Source organism: Dipodomys spectabilis, unplaced genomic scaffold (assembly GCF_019054845.1).
Source record: "Dipodomys spectabilis isolate Male_0828 unplaced genomic scaffold, ASM1905484v1 ptg000069l, whole genome shotgun sequence".
Lineage (NCBI taxonomy): Eukaryota > Metazoa > Chordata > Mammalia > Rodentia > Heteromyidae > Dipodomys > Dipodomys spectabilis.
The window spans coordinates 814,566-832,338 of record NW_024870746.1 but is presented as its reverse complement, the minus strand read 5'-3'; the positions used below and the strand labels follow the sequence as shown (position 1 = coordinate 832,338).

At 43.0% G+C, this 17,773-nt stretch overlaps 1 protein-coding gene across 2 annotated transcripts; it reads left to right on the top strand.

The window, feature by feature from the left end:
• Nucleotides 1–1,542: 1,542 nt before the first annotated feature.
• LOC122109326 (low affinity immunoglobulin gamma Fc region receptor II-like) lies at nt 1,543–17,654 on the top strand. 2 transcript variants are annotated; one of them, XM_042681602.1, is made up of 8 exons: nt 1,543–1,737; nt 7,929–7,949; nt 9,504–9,758; nt 11,074–11,328; nt 11,975–12,094; nt 14,407–14,463; nt 16,921–16,958; nt 17,067–17,654. In XM_042681602.1, the coding sequence occupies exons 1-8, from the start codon at nt 1,707–1,709 to the stop codon at nt 17,151–17,153; spliced, it is 864 nt and encodes a 287-aa protein (XP_042537536.1). In that variant the 5' UTR covers nt 1,543–1,706; the 3' UTR covers nt 17,154–17,654. The 2 variants fall into 2 exon arrangements, with proteins under 2 accessions (XP_042537536.1, XP_042537537.1); XM_042681603.1 differs by lacking the exon at nt 14,407–14,463.
• The last annotated feature ends 119 nt before the right edge of the window (nt 17,655–17,773 follow it).

The window sequence follows — 17,773 nt, the reverse complement described above, 5'->3', positions numbered from 1 at the left end:
ATGGTATCAATAGTAGAAGTCTGTGCTGTTGAAAGTTTCTGAAGACCACAGAGTATAAGTTTTACAATGTCATTTCCTTGAGTAAAACAGCTTGCTTCCTGAAAGGGCACTTGGGAAAGAGGCCCCAGGAGAAGATTCAAGACAGATCCCAGAATAGCTTATGCTCTGGAGATGTTGAGATTGAGCAGAAGTTGGTGAGGATGATGACAGAAAGTAAGGATAAAAAACCCTAGCATTTATGTTGTATGTCTATTTTGTAGTAAGTACTTTGTTAGCACTCACAGTCTTTTCTTTTTTTTAATTCAGGGCCTCTAGCTCTCTCTCTCTTGGCTGGTGTTCTACTACTTGAGCCACACATCCACTTTCATCTTTTATTTTACAAGAAAAAACCCTCACATACAGTGGTCCTCAACCAGGGTTAATTTTCCCCTCTTTAACATTCCCCTCTGGGGAACGTTTGCCAATATCTGCAGGAATTTGTGTTTTTCACAATGAAGGATATCACTGACATTTAAAGGATAGAGGCAAGGGATGCCCCAGAGCCCATGATTTTCATCATGGCATGGTGGTAAAAAGAGCAATATGAAAATAAAGATTCAGAAATCAATAAAACGTATTGAGATACTCATTAAATTAATGAATACATAAAACAAGAAATAGAGGAAAATAATGAGGATAAACGTGGTCACTTTAATGCTGCTCTGGCATAGATCCTTGCTTTTGTTCCACAAGTGTGCTAGAGATTGTGATAATAGGAAATCATATGACAGTGGGTAGTTTCAAGCTCCTTTGCTCAGTTTTAGGAGGAGTCAGATTCCAGTGACAGCTCTCCAAATGCAAATAGTAATAGCCAGGCACTGGTGGCTCACACTTGTAATCCAAGCTACTCAGGGGGCTGAGATTTGAGAAGCTGTAAGACTCTTATTTCCAATTAACACCAACAATACACAGAAGTAGAGCTGTGGGTCAAATGGTGAAAAAGCTAAGGGACAGTGCCAAACCCTGAGTTCAGGACCTAGTACCTGCATGAGAGACAGAGACAGAGACAAAGAGTGAGAGGGAGAGAGGGGGAGAGAGAGAGAGAGAGAGAGAGAGAGAGAGAGAGAGAGGAGGTACCAGAAGATTGCCAGTGCACCAACCTCCATCATTTTTTCCTTTCTTTCTTTCTTTCTTTCTTTCTTTCTTTCTTTCTTTCTTTCTTTCTTTCTTTCTTTCTTTCCTTCCTTCCTTCCTTCTTTCTTTCTTTTCTTCTTTCTTTCTTTCTTTCTTTCTTCCTTTCTTTCTTTCTGATGGAGATGGAGGTCAGAATTGCTGAACTGAGTTTAGGTGATCATTCCCTCTTTCTACCAGAGGTTTAGGTCAACTATGGTCCCAAAAGAAGAAGAGGGAAGTTGCTTTCCAGTGTCTAAAATTTCAATGATTTGAGTTGAGCCTCATAGATGAGAAGCCCTGAATTTTCTAGGCAGGAACATGATGAAAGGAAAGAGGGTAGAAAGGGAGGAGCCTATAATTAAACAGACCTTTTCACTTCCTCATTTGGACTCCAGAATTTCTCCTCTGAGTTGACTCTGCCAAGTCTGGACAGAAGCCTGTGCCTGTGAGCATCTAGAGCCACATCGCTTCAGGGGTGAATCCCAGCATTTCTATCTCTACTTGCCATTGAGAGTGACTGGGCTGTTTGCAAGCCCTTGCAGATTTGGGATCACATGCTACTGTGGACAGCTGTGTTATTCCTGGGTGAGTCAGGACCCCCTGTGAGGAGTATGGAAACCTGGGTTGAGGTCCAACTTGGGTGGGGATGAGGGTCACTTGGGAAGACTGTCAAGAAAATATCAGGAGTGTTGTGCATGTTGATAGACTGACAGTTCTGCTGGCCTTCAAAACTCAAGGTTGGTAGAATTTGTTGGTTATGCTTTCTTTGGCTGGGCATTCAGGAACTCAGTACTCTGCCACTCTTCATTCCCACCCCCAAACACCAGGACCTGCTCAGAGGAAAATCTAGTGATCTAAGTTGGAGTAATAAACAAGTGGCCAGAATGTTTCCCTTTGATGATTCATGTGGGCATAATTTTACGTAAGATAGCTACTTCTGCTCCAGACAAAGATGTACTTCAGGGGGTGGCATTTACCATTCTCTGTGCCCCCCCAAGCCACAATGCAGCATCTTTATGTGTAAGGAGATTCTTCTGGGTAGAAGCACAGAAGGGTCTGGATCTTGTAGGGATCTGAGGCTCAGAGAATTTACATACTTGGACAATTCTGTAGCTGTCAATTGCAGGACCACAGAAATCACTTGCTACACCCACACCCCCATTCACTGGTCACGGGTCTAACTAGTGACAAAGGCAGGGTCTTTAATTTTCTAGTTAAGTTCTCAGCTGGATAGTTGGAAGAGACTGGAGGCGATCCCTACTATCAGAATCCTGGGACTTTGAGTGTGCCTCTCAAAGCAAGAAATATGAGCTCTGGGGGATCTTTTCCCTTAATACTGGATTGACATGTTGCTATTAGAGGCAGAGGTAAGGAGCAGGAAGATTTCCCTATGTGTGGGTTGAAGTAGAATAGAGTGTAAAGTGGATTGATCTGCCTCAGTTTTCATGTGGAAAGGCTCAGCCCTAGAGAGGTGATGTGCGTCTCTGTGGATGCCAATAGTGCTATCACTGTCATCTGGGCAAGACTCCTAAGTTCTGCTGTTTACTAAATCTCCAGGAATCTATCCCATTTCCCCCCTCCTATATTTAAGTCTTCACCACTTCACCACTGGAATTTGGGGTGTGTGTGTGTGTGTGTGTTGATGGTACTATAGTTTGAATTCAGGGTTAGGCAGACAGGTGCTTTACTGCTTGAGCCATGACTCCATCCATGATTGCATCTTCCTTCCTTCCTTCCTTCCTTCCTTCCTTCCTTCCTTCCTCCCTCCCTCCCTCCCTCCCTCCCTCCCTTCCTTCCTTCCTTTCTTTCTCCATTTTTATATGTGTTGGCAACAGGGTTTGAACTCAGGGCCTTGTGCTCTTGCTTACTTGCACTCTACTACTTGAGTTGGACCTCCAGTTTGGCATTTTGTTGGTCAATTGGAGATAGAATCTCATAGACTTTTCTGGTGGGTTAGCTTCGAACTAAGAGTAGGTAGGATTATAAGCATGAACCAACAATGCCTGGTTCTGATTGTCTTGATTGCTCCTGACTCCCTCTGTGTCCACTATGCACACCAAAGCCAGGGTGTTTTCAAGTAGAACTGTGCTGAGTTACTGTACATCATAAATTCTTCTGGGACAAGTCCACTGCCTACTGAAAAAACTCCAGTTCTCCCCTTCTAACCATGTTCTCAACACATCAACAATGAATCTTTATAATCAGACAGGGCATATACTATGTTTTGTTTTTAACATCTCTGCTTCTGTTTATGCTAAAGGTATTTTAGCACAGTGTCTTTGTTTCTGTATATTCTACCATGTCTTAAACCTTAAGCAAGCTCTATTGCAAGGCACTGTTCTAGAACTTGAGAATTTATCAGTGAACACATAGATGGTTTCTTTAACCTAAAACACAAGATCTTTATTTACTTCACAGTGAGAACACTAGGTGTAAAATAATTAGTTCTTACTACTATTTGTGGTTTTTTTTGTTTTTTTTTTTGGGTCTGGTCATGGGGCCTGAACTCTGGGCCTGGGCGCTGTCCCTCAGCTCTTCAGCTCAAGGCTATCACTCTACCACTTGAGCCACAGCACCACTTTGGGGTTTGTTCTTTTTGCTTATGTGGTGCTGAGGAATCAAACCCAGGGCCTCAGGCATGCAAGGCAAGTGCTCTACCACTGAGCCATCTTTCCGGCATTACTACTATTTGTTAAATGTGATAGTACATGATTGGTAATGTCTCTCCTTTCCTCATCTCTTTCTTTTATTTTTAATTTTTTGTCTTCTTTATCCTCTTCACCCACTTTCCCACTGAGCTGTCCCTCTTCCCATTTCTACTCCCATTGTTTGCTATTATTGTGTCTATATCAATAACCCAAAGCTATTTCCTTGCTTACTCTATATACTTACATATTTCTGCCTGTTGGTTGAACAGCTCCAAGTTGCCAGCTCAGAAACAACATGTATTAAAAATCTAACTTATTATCTTTCCCTTACAAATGTTCTTGTCCTTATAATATTTGTATTTTCATGGGTGCAGTCACCTTTTTCCTATTAATACAGATACCTGAGAAAAAGCATGGAGAAAACAGATGCATTTCATATAGAGAGCAGGGCAAAGAAGTTAAGGGGATTGTGATGAGGTGGTTATAATGGATCATTGAATCCAAGCCAAGAGTGGCCAAAACTGGTAAGCAGATGAAATGGAAAAAGACGAAGCTGTGACCGAAGAATGAGCTGTTTGATTTTGTGACTTTAGTTAGTATGGTTTTGGTGATGATAAACATGAAAATGTGTGACTTAAGTTGTAGCAAAGAAAATTCACTGGAATTGGGTGCATGTGACTCACATATATAATCTTAATTACTCAGATTTAAGTATTGTGGTTTGAGGCAAGCCCTGGCAGGAAAATCGATGAGACTCTCATATCCAATTAATCACCAAAAAAGCTGGAAACAGAGCAGTGGCTCAAATGGTAGCGTGCTAGTCTTGAGCACAAAAAACTCAGGGACATCACCCAAGCCCTGAGTTTTAGCCCCAGGACTAGTGTAGGAAGAAAGTAAAAAAGTAAGAGAGGGGAGAGTGGGAAGGATGGAAGGAAGAAAGGAAGACAGGACGAAAGAAAGCAAGCTCAATGGAGATGAGCAGGTCAAGGAAGGAAGCAGCTGGATGCTGGACAGATCATTCACATGTATTCCGGATCACTGTAGTCATCTTTTTCTTAACTAATCTATGATACTTCCCTTGTTCTAAATTATTCTGACATGGCACTTTCAATCCAGTATGAACATCTTAAGTGACTTCCCACTATTCTTAAAATAAATTTTATTTTTGTCCATTGTGGGGTTTGAACTCAGGGCCTGGGCACTGTCCCTGAGCTCTTTTGCTCAAGCCTAGTGTTGTACCACTTTGAGCCATAGTTCCACTTCCAATTTTTGAGTGGTTAATTGGAGATGAGGGTCTCAGGGGGACTTTCCTGCCCTGGGTAGCTCTGAATGATGATCCTCAGATCTCAGCCGCCTGAGTAGCTAGGATTACAAGTGTAAGCCACTGGCTCTCAGATCACTTCCCAATATTCATTGGACAAAAGAGCAAACATAAAATTTAAATATATTTAAAATTTATCATATGTCAGATAGAACAAAAGTGCCTATGTATAGTATCTCACTTATTCCTTGCTCCAACCACATCAAGTGGGCATTGCTGTCATCATATTTATAAGCAAAGGAAACTGAAGCGGAGAAGTTAAGCAGCGTCTGCAAGGTCGCTTAGCAATGGTGAATCAGCGTTTAATTAAATTCTGTTCTCCTATGCGCATTCCCATCATTCAGCTTGAGGAGCCCTTCAGTTTTCAACTTTGCTCCTAATTACTTTGCTTTACCAAAGGTCAGCAATCAGAAGACAAAAACTGGGCTGCCATTTGCTGGGAATATTGAATGCCTGCCAGCCCTTCCCATGAATATCTCTTCCAACTCTGCCAAAGTTTTATCAGACCTTGAAGCTTCATGATAAACACTCTCTCCATGGGGTTTCCTCTTTACCACCCTAAACTTTGCCAAACATGGGATCCTAGGATCTTTTTCTCCTCTGAACCTCCAAGACTGTCTCTCTTATGTAAGATGGCATGTTTATTTATCTATATTGTTAGACTGTTGGGTAGAGACTTGCAGCTTTTGCTTTAGGATTGCCAATAGGAAGTTGATGCAGCTTTGATGATTAAAGTTGGATTGTAAAAGGACAGATTTGCCTAAGTGTACTGGTGAGATGTGGTAGTATCAGGACTAGAATCTTGCTCTACAAACTTCCAGATCAACATTCTCTATAGTGTCTCCTAATCATTCTTTGTTCTTATTCTAATTTTCTTTCTTTTTGTTTTGTTTTTTGAGCAAGCCTTGAGGCTTGAACTCAGAGCCTGTCCCTGAGCTTTTTTGATCAAGGTTAGTACTCTACCATGTGAGCCACAGCTCCATTTTTGTGTGTGTGTGTGTGGTTAATTGGAGATAAGGAGTTTCACAGACTTTCCTGCCTAGGCTGAACCGTGATCTCAGATCTCAGTCCCCTGAATAGTCAGGATTATAGGCATGAGCCACCAGCATCTGGCCCTGCCATACTTTTGTCCCTGAAAATATACACAGATTTGGGAGACTTTTGACACTTTCTCTGCCCTAATATAAGAGAAAATCTACCAACAGCCACACATAACACGAACATATACATCTAAGGAACTGCTTTGATTCTTTGGCCAATTAAAGTGCCTATACATCTTCACCCTTTTGATTAGCTTTCCTGGGTCTTCCTGCCTTACACTTAGCCTTTTTGCAGTCCCCTGTTCCTATCAGATTTGCCTTATAACAAAAATCTGGGGCTGGGAAGGTGGCTCAGTGGTAGAATGCTTGCCTCGCATGCATGAGGCCCTGGGTTCAATTCTTCAGCACCACTAAGCAGAAAAAACCAGAAGTGGGTGCTGTGGCTCAAGTGGTAGAGCACTAGCCTTGAGCTGAAGAGCTGAGGGACAGTGCCCAGGCCCAGAGTTCAGACCCCACGATCGACTAAAACAACAAACAAACAAAAATCTGGAAGACCTAAATATCAAGAAATAGAGATGTGAAGTAAACCATAGGAGAACCAAATAATGGAATAGAATGTAGGTGTTAAAACTGACAATATAGAAGCTGGGAAGGTGGCTCAGTGGTAGAGTGCTTGCCTTGCATGCCTGAGGCCCTGGGTTTGATTTCTCAGCACCACATAAACAGAAAAAGCTGGAAGTGGTGCTATGGCTCAAGTGGTAGAGTGCTAGGAGTTCAGGCCCCATGACTGACAAAAACAAAAACATAAACAAAAAAACCCAAACAACTACAAAATCCTGATAATATAGGCTGGAAGTATGTTCAAATAGTAGAGTGCCTGTCTAGTAAGTATGAGGCCCTGAGTTCAATCCTGAGTACTATCCTCCTCAAAAGAAAAAGGCATAGAAAAACAGATTAATATACTAAAGAATGTTTGTATGGTACAAAAGATATTTTCCATCCTGATTAAATTGGTACAGTATAGACTCTTTGCCAGTTGTTTATGTCTGTGTTTAAACATTATGTGAATATATTTTCATGGAGAAAGTCCAACAGGACATATGCCAAGATGGTATTATTTTTGTCACATGTATTTTCTATTTTTCTATAAGGATCTCTCATGTATCTTGTCCTCCCAAAAGACAAAATCTTGTTCTCAGGATAGACATAAGAAAAATCTAGAGTTCTATTAGGGAACTTTCCAGGAGTATTTTAATTTTAATCAGTCAAAGGTGTTAGGCCAAATGAAAGTGTCACAACACAGATGTAATAAAGTTTTTTTGTTTTTTGTTTTGGTTAGCCATGAGGCTTGAACTTAGAGACTGGGGGCTGTCCCCAAGCTCTTTTTTGTTCAAAGCTAGCACTCTACCACTTTGAGCCATAGTGCCACTTCTGGTTTTCTGGTGGTTAATTGTAGGTAAGAGAAACTCAGACTTTCCTGCTAGGCTGACTTTGAACCTTGATCCTCAGCTCTTAGCCATCTGAGTAGCTAGGATTACAGGGGTGGGCCTCTGGCACCTGGCTGGAAGAGAGTTTTATATTATTTTATTTTCTTCTGTTAGTGGGAAGGAATTCTGAGCACATTTGAAAATGATCTCTTCCAGATAGTCCAAGGGAATTGTATTTGGGTGAGAGCTGGGACATGAGTAAGGGGACTGTGAGTCTGGGCAAGTATGTCTCAGTATGAGGATCAGGCCCAGGTTAATCTTTGTTTTTTTTGTGTTTCAGCTCTAGTAGCCGGCACACCTGGTAAGTACTGTACCTATATCCTCTCCTTTCTCCATCTCTCATCTCCCTCCTCTCCCAGTGTCCTTTCTGGAGATGATGTGAATGTACCAGTATCAAAGCTCAGTACTAGCAAGGGGTCATTGCTCCCATAAGATCCCCTGCTCCTTTTCCTCCTTCCCAGGAAGGCAGGTGGAGAGTAGTCATAGTGCACAGGTACTTCAAACTTTCTGGTTCTGTTATGGTGAGATGTTACTAGCCTTCTCCCGCCCCCCCCCCCCCCCACACACAGGAGCATTCTGACTTTTCTTAATTGCCTTTCACTGTAGATAAAACCAAGAGCTTCTAAAAAGGTGTCACATGTATTTTCTATTTTTCTATAAGATTTTTCATGTATCTTGTCCTCCCAAAAGACAAAATCTTGTTCTCAGGATAGTTGTAAGAAAAAAATCTAGAGTGAGGATAGAGTAGTAGAATTAGAAAGAAGGGGAGAATAGAGAGAGGGTAGTTAACAGACATATAGACATACAGTTAAATAGTAGGAATATAACTTCTAATGTCCTGTAGCACAGAAAAGTAAATGTAACTGACAACAATTACTCATACAGTTGAAAATAGCTAATAGAGAGGGTTTCAGTGTTCCTAGCACCAATAAATAATATTTGATGTGATAGATAGATCTGTCAGTTCCTTTATTCTGATCATTATACAATAGGTATTGATGTCTTACTGCTCTCCATAAAGACATATAGCTAAGTGTCAGTTTTAGAAAAATTATTTGAAAACAATAAGTACTTCCTCTCTCCAAAGAATGTCTAAACATATAAAAATTACATGATCTTGTTAGATAAATAAATCCTCCACTTTTTGCATAGGGCTGAGGGCTTCAAGGCCTGTTCTCCTGACTGGGCTATCCCATAACCCTACAGCAGCTTTGGCAGTGTGAGCTTTGCCAGCACTTCTGTGTCCATTCATTCTTCCTCCACCCCCAAGACTGGCTCCTCACCTTTTCTCCATCATTTCTTAACCTTCGGAGGCCACAGAGGCTCCGTTATGCTTGGGTGTGAGGACAGGCATCTGACCTCCTTTGTAAGAGATAACGAATGACATTAGATATGAACAGAAACTTGATATCTAATTCCCATGCCTGACATTTCCACCATATGCCTCCACTTACCTTCTCTGGGAGAGTTTACCGACTAGTGACCAAACACATTAACTTACAAATGAATTTAGAAAAGGAGAAGGGAAGAGAGAAAGATATTGAACTGCTAGAATATACTTACTTATCAAGGTAGATATATATAGTTCTGTGAGTTTCCTGTGCTATCTCCCCCTTTGTTTTCTTTGTCTTGTCCTGCTAAGGATCAGTTATATCTCCTGGAAGTTCCCTGTGCCCTTGTGGTAGGATGTATAAGGCAGAAATCCACCTCAGTTGAAAAAGTGTTTTGGACCTGGTTACAATCTTAGTGTCCCAAGTAAGAACATAGATACTTCTTTGTCAGAAATTCTTAGCCTTCTTAGGCTCTTGAGTTTTTCTCTTCTCACATAGACTTCTCTCTCTGACCCTTTCAACAGATCTCCCCAAGGCTGTGATGAGACTTGAACCCCCATGGATCCAAGTGCTCCAGGAAGACAATGTGACACTAACCTGCCAGGGGTCCCACAACCCTGGGAACCACTCCACACAATGGTTCCACAATGGGAAATCCATCCCAGCCCAGGTCCAGCCCAACTACAACTTTAAAGCCAAGAGAAATGACAGTGGGGAGTACAGGTGCCAGATGAGCCAGACCAGCCTCAGTGACCCTGTGCATCTGGTTGTGATAGCCGGTAAGTAGAGGGGTGCCCAGGAAGGGGCTGGGAGGCCAGCAGGGGACAAATGTGATTACAAGGCACAGGTTTGCCTGTTCTTGGCAAGCCTAGTCCTGAGCTGCTAGAAGTGCTTTTCCTCATGCATTGCCCTTTTCACTCATTCCTTTGCTTAGTGTATGAGTTGGTGATGGGGGGGGGGGGGGTCTGTGCAAATTCCTAAGAAATACCTCAGTGCATGTGAATGGTTATTCTTGCTTCAGCCCTGATTGAGCAAGAAGGTTCTAAGGCAACAGACAGGCAGCTGAGTGTGAGAGAAAAGGAAGTCCCCATTTCACAGAAGCCCGTTCACGTTCATGTAGAGCCAAAACACACAGAGTGACCATAACTGAAGTTCAGTCCTGTAAGCAGCCAACCATGTAAATACGATGAATTCATTTACTCCTTCTCGGTTGGTTCCCTTGCCTGCTTCCCAGGGATAGTAACGCCTTCCTCACTCACTGAGCTCTGGGAAGAAGTGACATTTCCCTAACCTTTATATCCCTTCTCCACACTCAGTGCTGGGTGTCCTGCTCTGTCTTTTTCCATCATCCTGTAGGCAGTTTGGATTGAAAATTGTGTCTCATCCATTTCTGTATTTGCAGCACCTGAGGCAATGCAGGACTTTGTAAATGTTTGCTGAACACATCAACAATTTTACAAAGTTCCTGTTAAAATAATAGACTCTCCATAAAGAAGAGCTGTCATGTGACTATGATGACTACTGTTGTAGCTCTTCACTTACTCCCCTCCCCTCAGATTTCCTTCAAAACTATACAGCCAGCTAATGATTTACCTCTGACTGCTGATATTTATCAAGAAAACCAACATTTATTGGAGGTTCAAGCCTTCCCAACATACATCTTTGTTGGGTCCCCCGACAGAGCCTTTCCTGGGTGAGACCAAAGTTCTCCTTCCCCACCTCCAGGAGTGGACTTATCTCAGGGTTTCTAGTGTCCTTCCTGACAGGACAGGCTGCGGCTGCCTTCTCCCAGGAGTGGAAAGAGAAGATGAGCAAGTCCTGAATACCTGAGATGTGCCTGGAGCTATTGTAGATGGATGGTCTTATCATTCCCATCTTCACAGATGAAGCAGCTGAAGACTAGAAAATGTTAAAATTCCTTCCCCATGATTTCAGAGTACATAAATGAGTGGAGCCAGAATTAGGGCTCAAAACTGTTTGATTCCGAACTTAAGTTCTTTCTCTGCACATGAGGTCCCACCAATAAGGATAGTCGAGGTCTCAGAGTGAGCCAAAAGACTTTGAGGGGGGTCTGTGTCCTTTCCTGTCTTTCAGACTGGCTGCTGCTTCAGACCCCTCAACTGGTGTTCCAGGAGGGGGACACCATTGTGATGAGGTGCCACAGCTGGAAAGACAGCTTTCTGAACAAGATCACTTTCTACCAGAATGGGACATCCAAGAAGTTCTCCCATTTCAGTGGCAACTTCTCCATCCCCAATGCCAATCTTAGTCACAGTGGTGATTACTACTGCACAGGAAATATAGGAAGGATGTCCTATTCATCCAAGTCTGTGGCCATCACTGTCCAAAGTAAGTGAATTGTGTCAAGATGTAAGGAGGGAAGAAGTTGAATGAGAAATATCACCACAGCAATAGTGGGCATCGCAGCAAAGAAGAGCATTTTAGAGGCCTTGCCAAGTATTGATTAGTGGGCAGAACTAGGGGCCAGAGCTCAGATCATTCAGTTTTCATGTGATGGGTGCATAGGCTGTTCACTTAGAAATGCAGGCTTAAACTAAACACATTGGTAAAACAGAGCTTCCTCGTTAGTGCAGAGGGTTCCCTTAGGTCCTGTACAGTCCTAAGAGTTGAGGTTTGCCTTGTTTGTTCTCATGTCTCATGTTCACTCAGGAAGGCCTAGCAGATTCTGGCTAGTACCAATACCTCAAACTATAGGAGGTATTAGTCTTACCCTCTCTGCTAGAGCATCACCCCTCTGCTCCTACATACCCATCAATGTGCATTCATTAATTTGGTGGAGACATTTGGCTATGGGGGAGGCACAAGTTCAGCCACTTAAGCTTTGCACAGATGCTGCTGCAGGATGAAGTGAGTATTACATTTGTGAACAATCCAGATTACAGAGCAGCTCCAGGTGACAAGAACAAGGGCATGGAATTGGAGGAGGTGGGATAGTGGAAGTGAGACTATTACTAACCTCATATGTCTTCCCTAGGGCCTGAGTCAAGTGACTCAGTGGTGATGGTGATTGTGGCTGTGGTCACTGGGATTGTTGTAGCAGTCATTGTTGTTGCCATAGCAATTTTGAGCTACCTCAAGCGAAAACAGAAAGCAGGTTTGTGGCTTGTTTTTGACTCCTGTTGTTATCAAATCCTATTTGGCTGAGGCCCTAGCCTCGGATTTGCTAGAAGCCTTATCTTTGGACTGCAGCATATTTAACATTTGATATAGTTCCACCACTCATTTATTGACTCATTTATTAACTAATCCATTCAATAAGACTTGAACTAACTTGCTTATATGTCAGGCACTGTTATAGACACTGTAAGTGATAGTAAGATAAATGAGTCTAGTTTCTGCCCCCTTAGAGTTCTCAGCATTGTTAGAAAGATAGAAGTTTAAAAAAAAGAAAAAGAATTAACCAGCCCTTAAGAGGTTGGAGGCATGGCTTCGTTGGCAAATCGCCAATGAGCAACGTGTCAGGTACTGAGTCTGAGCCTCTGTCTCACAAAAAAGAAAAGAAAGACAGAAGTAAAAGCATATAATTATATTATGGGATACAAGCAATGGTAGAGAAATGAAAGGCTGTGATAATGATAAACAAGAGGCTTCATAATACAGTTGTATCAGTCAGTTTTCTGTCACTATAACAAAATACTTCTGATAATCAGCTTGTAAAGAGAAAGTCTTTTTTTTGGGGGGGGGGGTGTCTGGTCATGGGGCCTGAACTCTGGGCCTGGGCGCTGTCCCTCAGCTCTTCAGCTCAAGGCTAGCACTCTACCACTTGAGCCACAGCGCCACTTCCGGGTTTTTCTGTTTGCTTATGTGGTGCTGAGGAATCGAACCCAGGGCCTCATGCATGCAAGGCAAGCGCTCTACCACTGAGCCACCTTCCCAGCCCCAAGAGAAAAGTCTTATGGGGATCTGTTTATGATTGGTTGGCCCTGTTGCTATGGCCTTATGACAAGGTAGCATATACTGATGGGATCAGAGAACTAGGCAAAATTGCTCATCTTATTGCCAAGAACCAAAGAGAACAAGGAAGTAACAAGAAGTCCCAACAGTTCCCTTCAAGAACAAACCTCAGCTGGACCCTGCCACATAAGATTGCACAACCTTCCGATACTATCACCCTGGTGACCAAGTGTCTCACACATGGGCCTTTAGGGCATACTCAAACTAGGGCACCAAACTAGGGTACTCAGCCTGTCCTGGACCAGATAAAGTTTCATGGGGAAGATGTATAGTGCAGTGATTGAAACACACGTAGAGCCAGACTTCCTAGATTCAAATCTCAGCTCATAATTTATATGACTTGGATGAGTTCCTCAACCTCTCTGTGCCCCAGTTTCCTCATCTGGAAAATAGGGACACTTACCAGGGTTGTTATGACAATGAATAGAGCTGAAGTTCTTATTCAGTCCCTAGTAAATAATAAACAGCCCACAAATACGAGCTGTTGGCACTGTGGATTAGGTAGCCGTTAACTAGGCAAAGAAGGCTGACAGAACATTCCAGATGCATGAATCAAGGCATGGAAGTGAGAAATGTTATATATAGGATGGGAATTGAGGAAGAGAAAAGAGAGTGCCATGGGCCACTGAGAAAGAGAGAATAATTTTCTTGTTTCTCTCCCTCCCTCCTTTCTGTTCCCTCCCTCCCTGCCTCCCTCCCTCCCTCCCTTCCTACCTCCCTTCCTTCCTCCCTCCTCTCTCCCTTCCTTCCTTCCTTCCTTCCTTCCTTCCTTCCTTCCTTCCTCTCTCTCTCTCTCTCTCTCTCTCTCTCTCTCTCTCTCTCTCTCTCTCTCTCTCTCTCTCTTTCTTTCTTTCTTTGGATGCTGGGTCTTAAACTCAGGGCCTGGGTGCTATCCCTGAGATTCTTTTTTGTCCAAAACTAGCACTCTACCACTTGAACCATAGTTCCACTTCTGGATTTTGGGTGGTTAATTGAAGAGTCACAAAATTTTCTGCCCTGGCTGGCTTTGAACTAGGATCCTCATACCTCTGCTTCCTGGGTAGCTAGGATTTATAGTTGTGAGCCACTGGTACCTGGCAAATAATACTGTTAATATCTCACAAAACATGTTGCAATTGGTTGAGAGATAGGAACTCAGTTATTGATAATAAATAGTGAGAGTTTGGAATACCGAGAGAAAGAGGTTACACTTTTAGAAGGCAGAACAGCCTAAGAAATGGAGTGGCCTTTCTGACTGTCCTAGAAGTCCCATGGGTTAGCTGTCTTATGTCTCTCTGGACCAGCCCTTTAATACACTATAGTGGTTTCTGGGCTAGCGAGTTGGGAAATGGAGAGGAGAGAAAACGTCTGTGGGAGTGAAGGGTCTGAGGGTTGGAATTTAATCCTACCCTTCCACCCGGAAGAGTCAGGCCCAAGCTGTCATCCTATTAACCTCCTATGTGCCCCTCACAGTTCTCTCAGGAAGTATTGAGCACAGGGAAATGGGAGAGACCCTCCCTGAGGAACCAGGTAAGTACAGTGTTCCTTCTGGGACTCTGTGCTGTCCTGCCTATGGCTACTGATGAGCCAGCAAGAAGCAGCTTGTGTGCATTCTGCTGGAGCACAGGAGAGGGAGGGGGCAGAGGGAGGAAGGCAGGGGCTCAAAGTGCTTGGTCAGTTCTGAGTCTAACTCCTGGGCCTGAGGAGATGAGGAAAAGGAACATTGGTTCCAGATAGAGAGGGGCAGGCTGCATCCAGATTTCTGGGACAGACCCTTCTGGGAATCTGGATAATTCCAGAGTAGAAAATCCGAGATATTTGGATCTTTCTGCAGAGATTTCACAGAACTGGCAAAGGATAGAGGTTAGAAATTGTGAGATGGAGGTTAATAGGAATAAGGAGGCTGGAGCCTGAGAAGAAGATAGGAGGAAGCCTGGAAAAAAAACCTGCTAGATTTGATGAGGAATCTGCTCCTGTGTAGGGACAGATATAGATGTGATACAGCTCAGCATTACCTCTCTCTCTCTCTCTCTCTCTCTCTCTCTGTGTGTGTGTGTGTGTGTGTGTGTGTGTGTGTGTGTACTAGACTTGAACTGAGGGTCTCAGGCTCAAGGCTGGTGTTTTACCACTGAGTCACATTTTCTGTTTCAGCTTTTTGCTAGTTAATTAGAGATAAAAGTCTCTTGGATTTGTCTTCCCCTGCTGGCTTCCAACCACAATCCTCAGATCTCAGCCTCTTGAGTAGTTAGGATTATAAACATGAGCTACAAGTGCCCAGTCTATAAAACTTCTGAGTCTTTATAACTTTGACATTTTGAGAGCCAGTGCGTACTTAAATCTCTGCCACTTAATGATTCCACTACCTCCCAACACTACCAATCCTTCCAAGTGGAATTATATAAAAGGGGCAGCAGTATTCCAGGCAACCTCCTAACTGAAGTTAAAAGCAGCACAAGAGAAACTGAAGTTTTTTCTTGGGCCTTCTGTGGCAGCAGATACAGGCAGCAAAGTAAGGTCCTTAAGATTCCACCTCAGACCGCTGGAGTATGACTCAGAGCCAAGCCAACAGATTTGAGAGCTTTAGCAAAAATATATTACTCACCTATCTGCTCTCCTAGCAAAGTCTGTATATCTTGGCCAGGCCATGTGGTGATATGAAGCTGGGTAAGCAACTGGGATCAAACCAGATGTTGAAAAAGTTCAAACACATGGGCTGGGAAGGTGGCTCAGTGGTAGAGCGCTTGCCTTGCATGCCTGAGGCCCTGAGTTCAATTCCTCAGCACCACATAAGCAAAAAGAAAAAACCCGGAAGTGGCGCTGTGGCTCAAGTGGTAGAGTGCTAGCCTTGAGCTGAAGAGCTGAGGGACAGTGCCCAGGCTCAGAGTTCAGGCCCCACGACCAGACCCAAAAAAGAAAAAAAAAAAAAGAAAAGAAAAAGTTCAAACACAACTGGGCTTACCACAGAATCCACGTGGTTTTGTCCACACGGGCATAAATGCAACCATTTATTTCACACGGCACTTATGCAATTAGGCACAAGAACTGGTAGTTTCCCTGAAAGGCACAGAGAATTGCTAGGATTGTTGAGGAGAGTAATAAAAGGGGAATTCTGAGCATGAAATGTTGAAGAATTTGGAACATGGCAAATAGGGGCTCTTTGTGTCCAAGAAAAGGGAAGAGACCAGGGGCGTTGCCTCAGATTTTCCTCTGACTTTTGGAGAAATGCTGATTCACAGATCCTGACACTTCTTTTCATACTGGCAAAGTGAAGTTATGGCAAAACCATGAAGAAATTTAGTGTGTTTTGGATTTTTATGAAAGAAAATACTGTCTCCCTCTTTTTCCTCTCTTCTCCCTCGTTCTTCCCTCTGCTCTTTCTCTCCTTTTCCTTCTCCTCTCCTCTTCCCCCTTTCCCTCCCCTCCTCTCCTTTCCTTTTCTTTCTTTCCCTCCCTTTTATCTTCTATTTTCTGTTCTTCCTGACTTTCCCTTCCATCTTCTATTTTACATTCTCCTCTTTCCTCACTATTTCTTTCATTTTAATACCAAGGAATACCCAATTCTACAGAGTTCTAAGGATTTACATTTGGTCCATGTGAAAATGACTATTGGTCTTCTTTCCCTGGAATCTGTGGCACAAATCTGGACTTTATTTCATTCTGACACAGAACATCTCCCACTGATACCTCAGATCCTCAAATCTGCCTGATTTGCTTCTAGGAAAGCTTTTGCATAAAAGGGGGTGGCACACATGACTGTCTGTTTTTTGCCAAAGTGGCCAACGGGAAAAGCTAGGTCTAAGATGGCTAGGTTAGAGGATGGAGGCCATATTGCCTTAGCATTTAGCCTGCAGGCCTAAGTTGGGTTGGACAGTCTTTGCTGCAGGTATAGTTTGAGCTTTGATTTTACAGCCGCCACAGCAGCACAAGCAAACCCTCTTCTCTATCAGTACTCTGGCTGATGCTCATTCTTTTTTTTTTTGTCCCCAGTCAATCCCATTGATTGTGAGGAAACTTCCAAAAGAGAGGTGAGTGGTTTTACTCAGCTCCTTTCCCCTCTCCTCCTCTTCCTTCCCTGTTACCTTATTTTCCAAGGCCTCTCTATGGATCTCATTGCACATCTCTGCTCTCTCTAGAATGGAAATTCCATCACCTATTCACTCCTCAAGCACCCGGAAGCTCCAGAGGAAGGAACAGAGCCTGCTTATGAGAACCACAATTAGTCTCTCTCTCTCTCTCCCCTCTATCCCTTTCTGCCCCTTTCTCTTTCTCTCCCTCTCTCTCTCCCACTCTCTCGCTCTCGCTTTTACACTAGCTTTTGCTCTCTCACTCTTTCTCTCTTTCTGTCTCTAAGAAAATCAATGAGGTGAGGGTCAAATGTCTTCTGTCATCAACTGTCCTTGGAGCAGTCAAGTGGATGCTGCAGTTACAAAGGAAAAGAACTTCCAGAGTTGCCAATGTGAATCCTGAAACAAAGAGACAATACTGTCCCTACTGGTTGACTTCAGCCTTTGCCTACATAGGCATCAAGGCTCTTTTGTTACAAATCCACACCACTAATAAAACTAATACACTTACTGTTATTAAGAGGTGTAGCAAGGTGGGGAATACTTCTGTCACAAGTTACTTGAGCACCATTATTTAAGTATATATTATTGCAGAAATGATAAAACAGACTAACAATAAACCAACATGGTCAAAGTGATTATTTCAGGACAATGGAATTATCAGTGATGTTTCATTTTCTTATTTTTCTATGAAGATCATAGATGACTTTTATCATAAAATAATATGAAAACAACATTCTGTTTATCAGGTGAGGGGTACATTGGTTGGAGCGTAG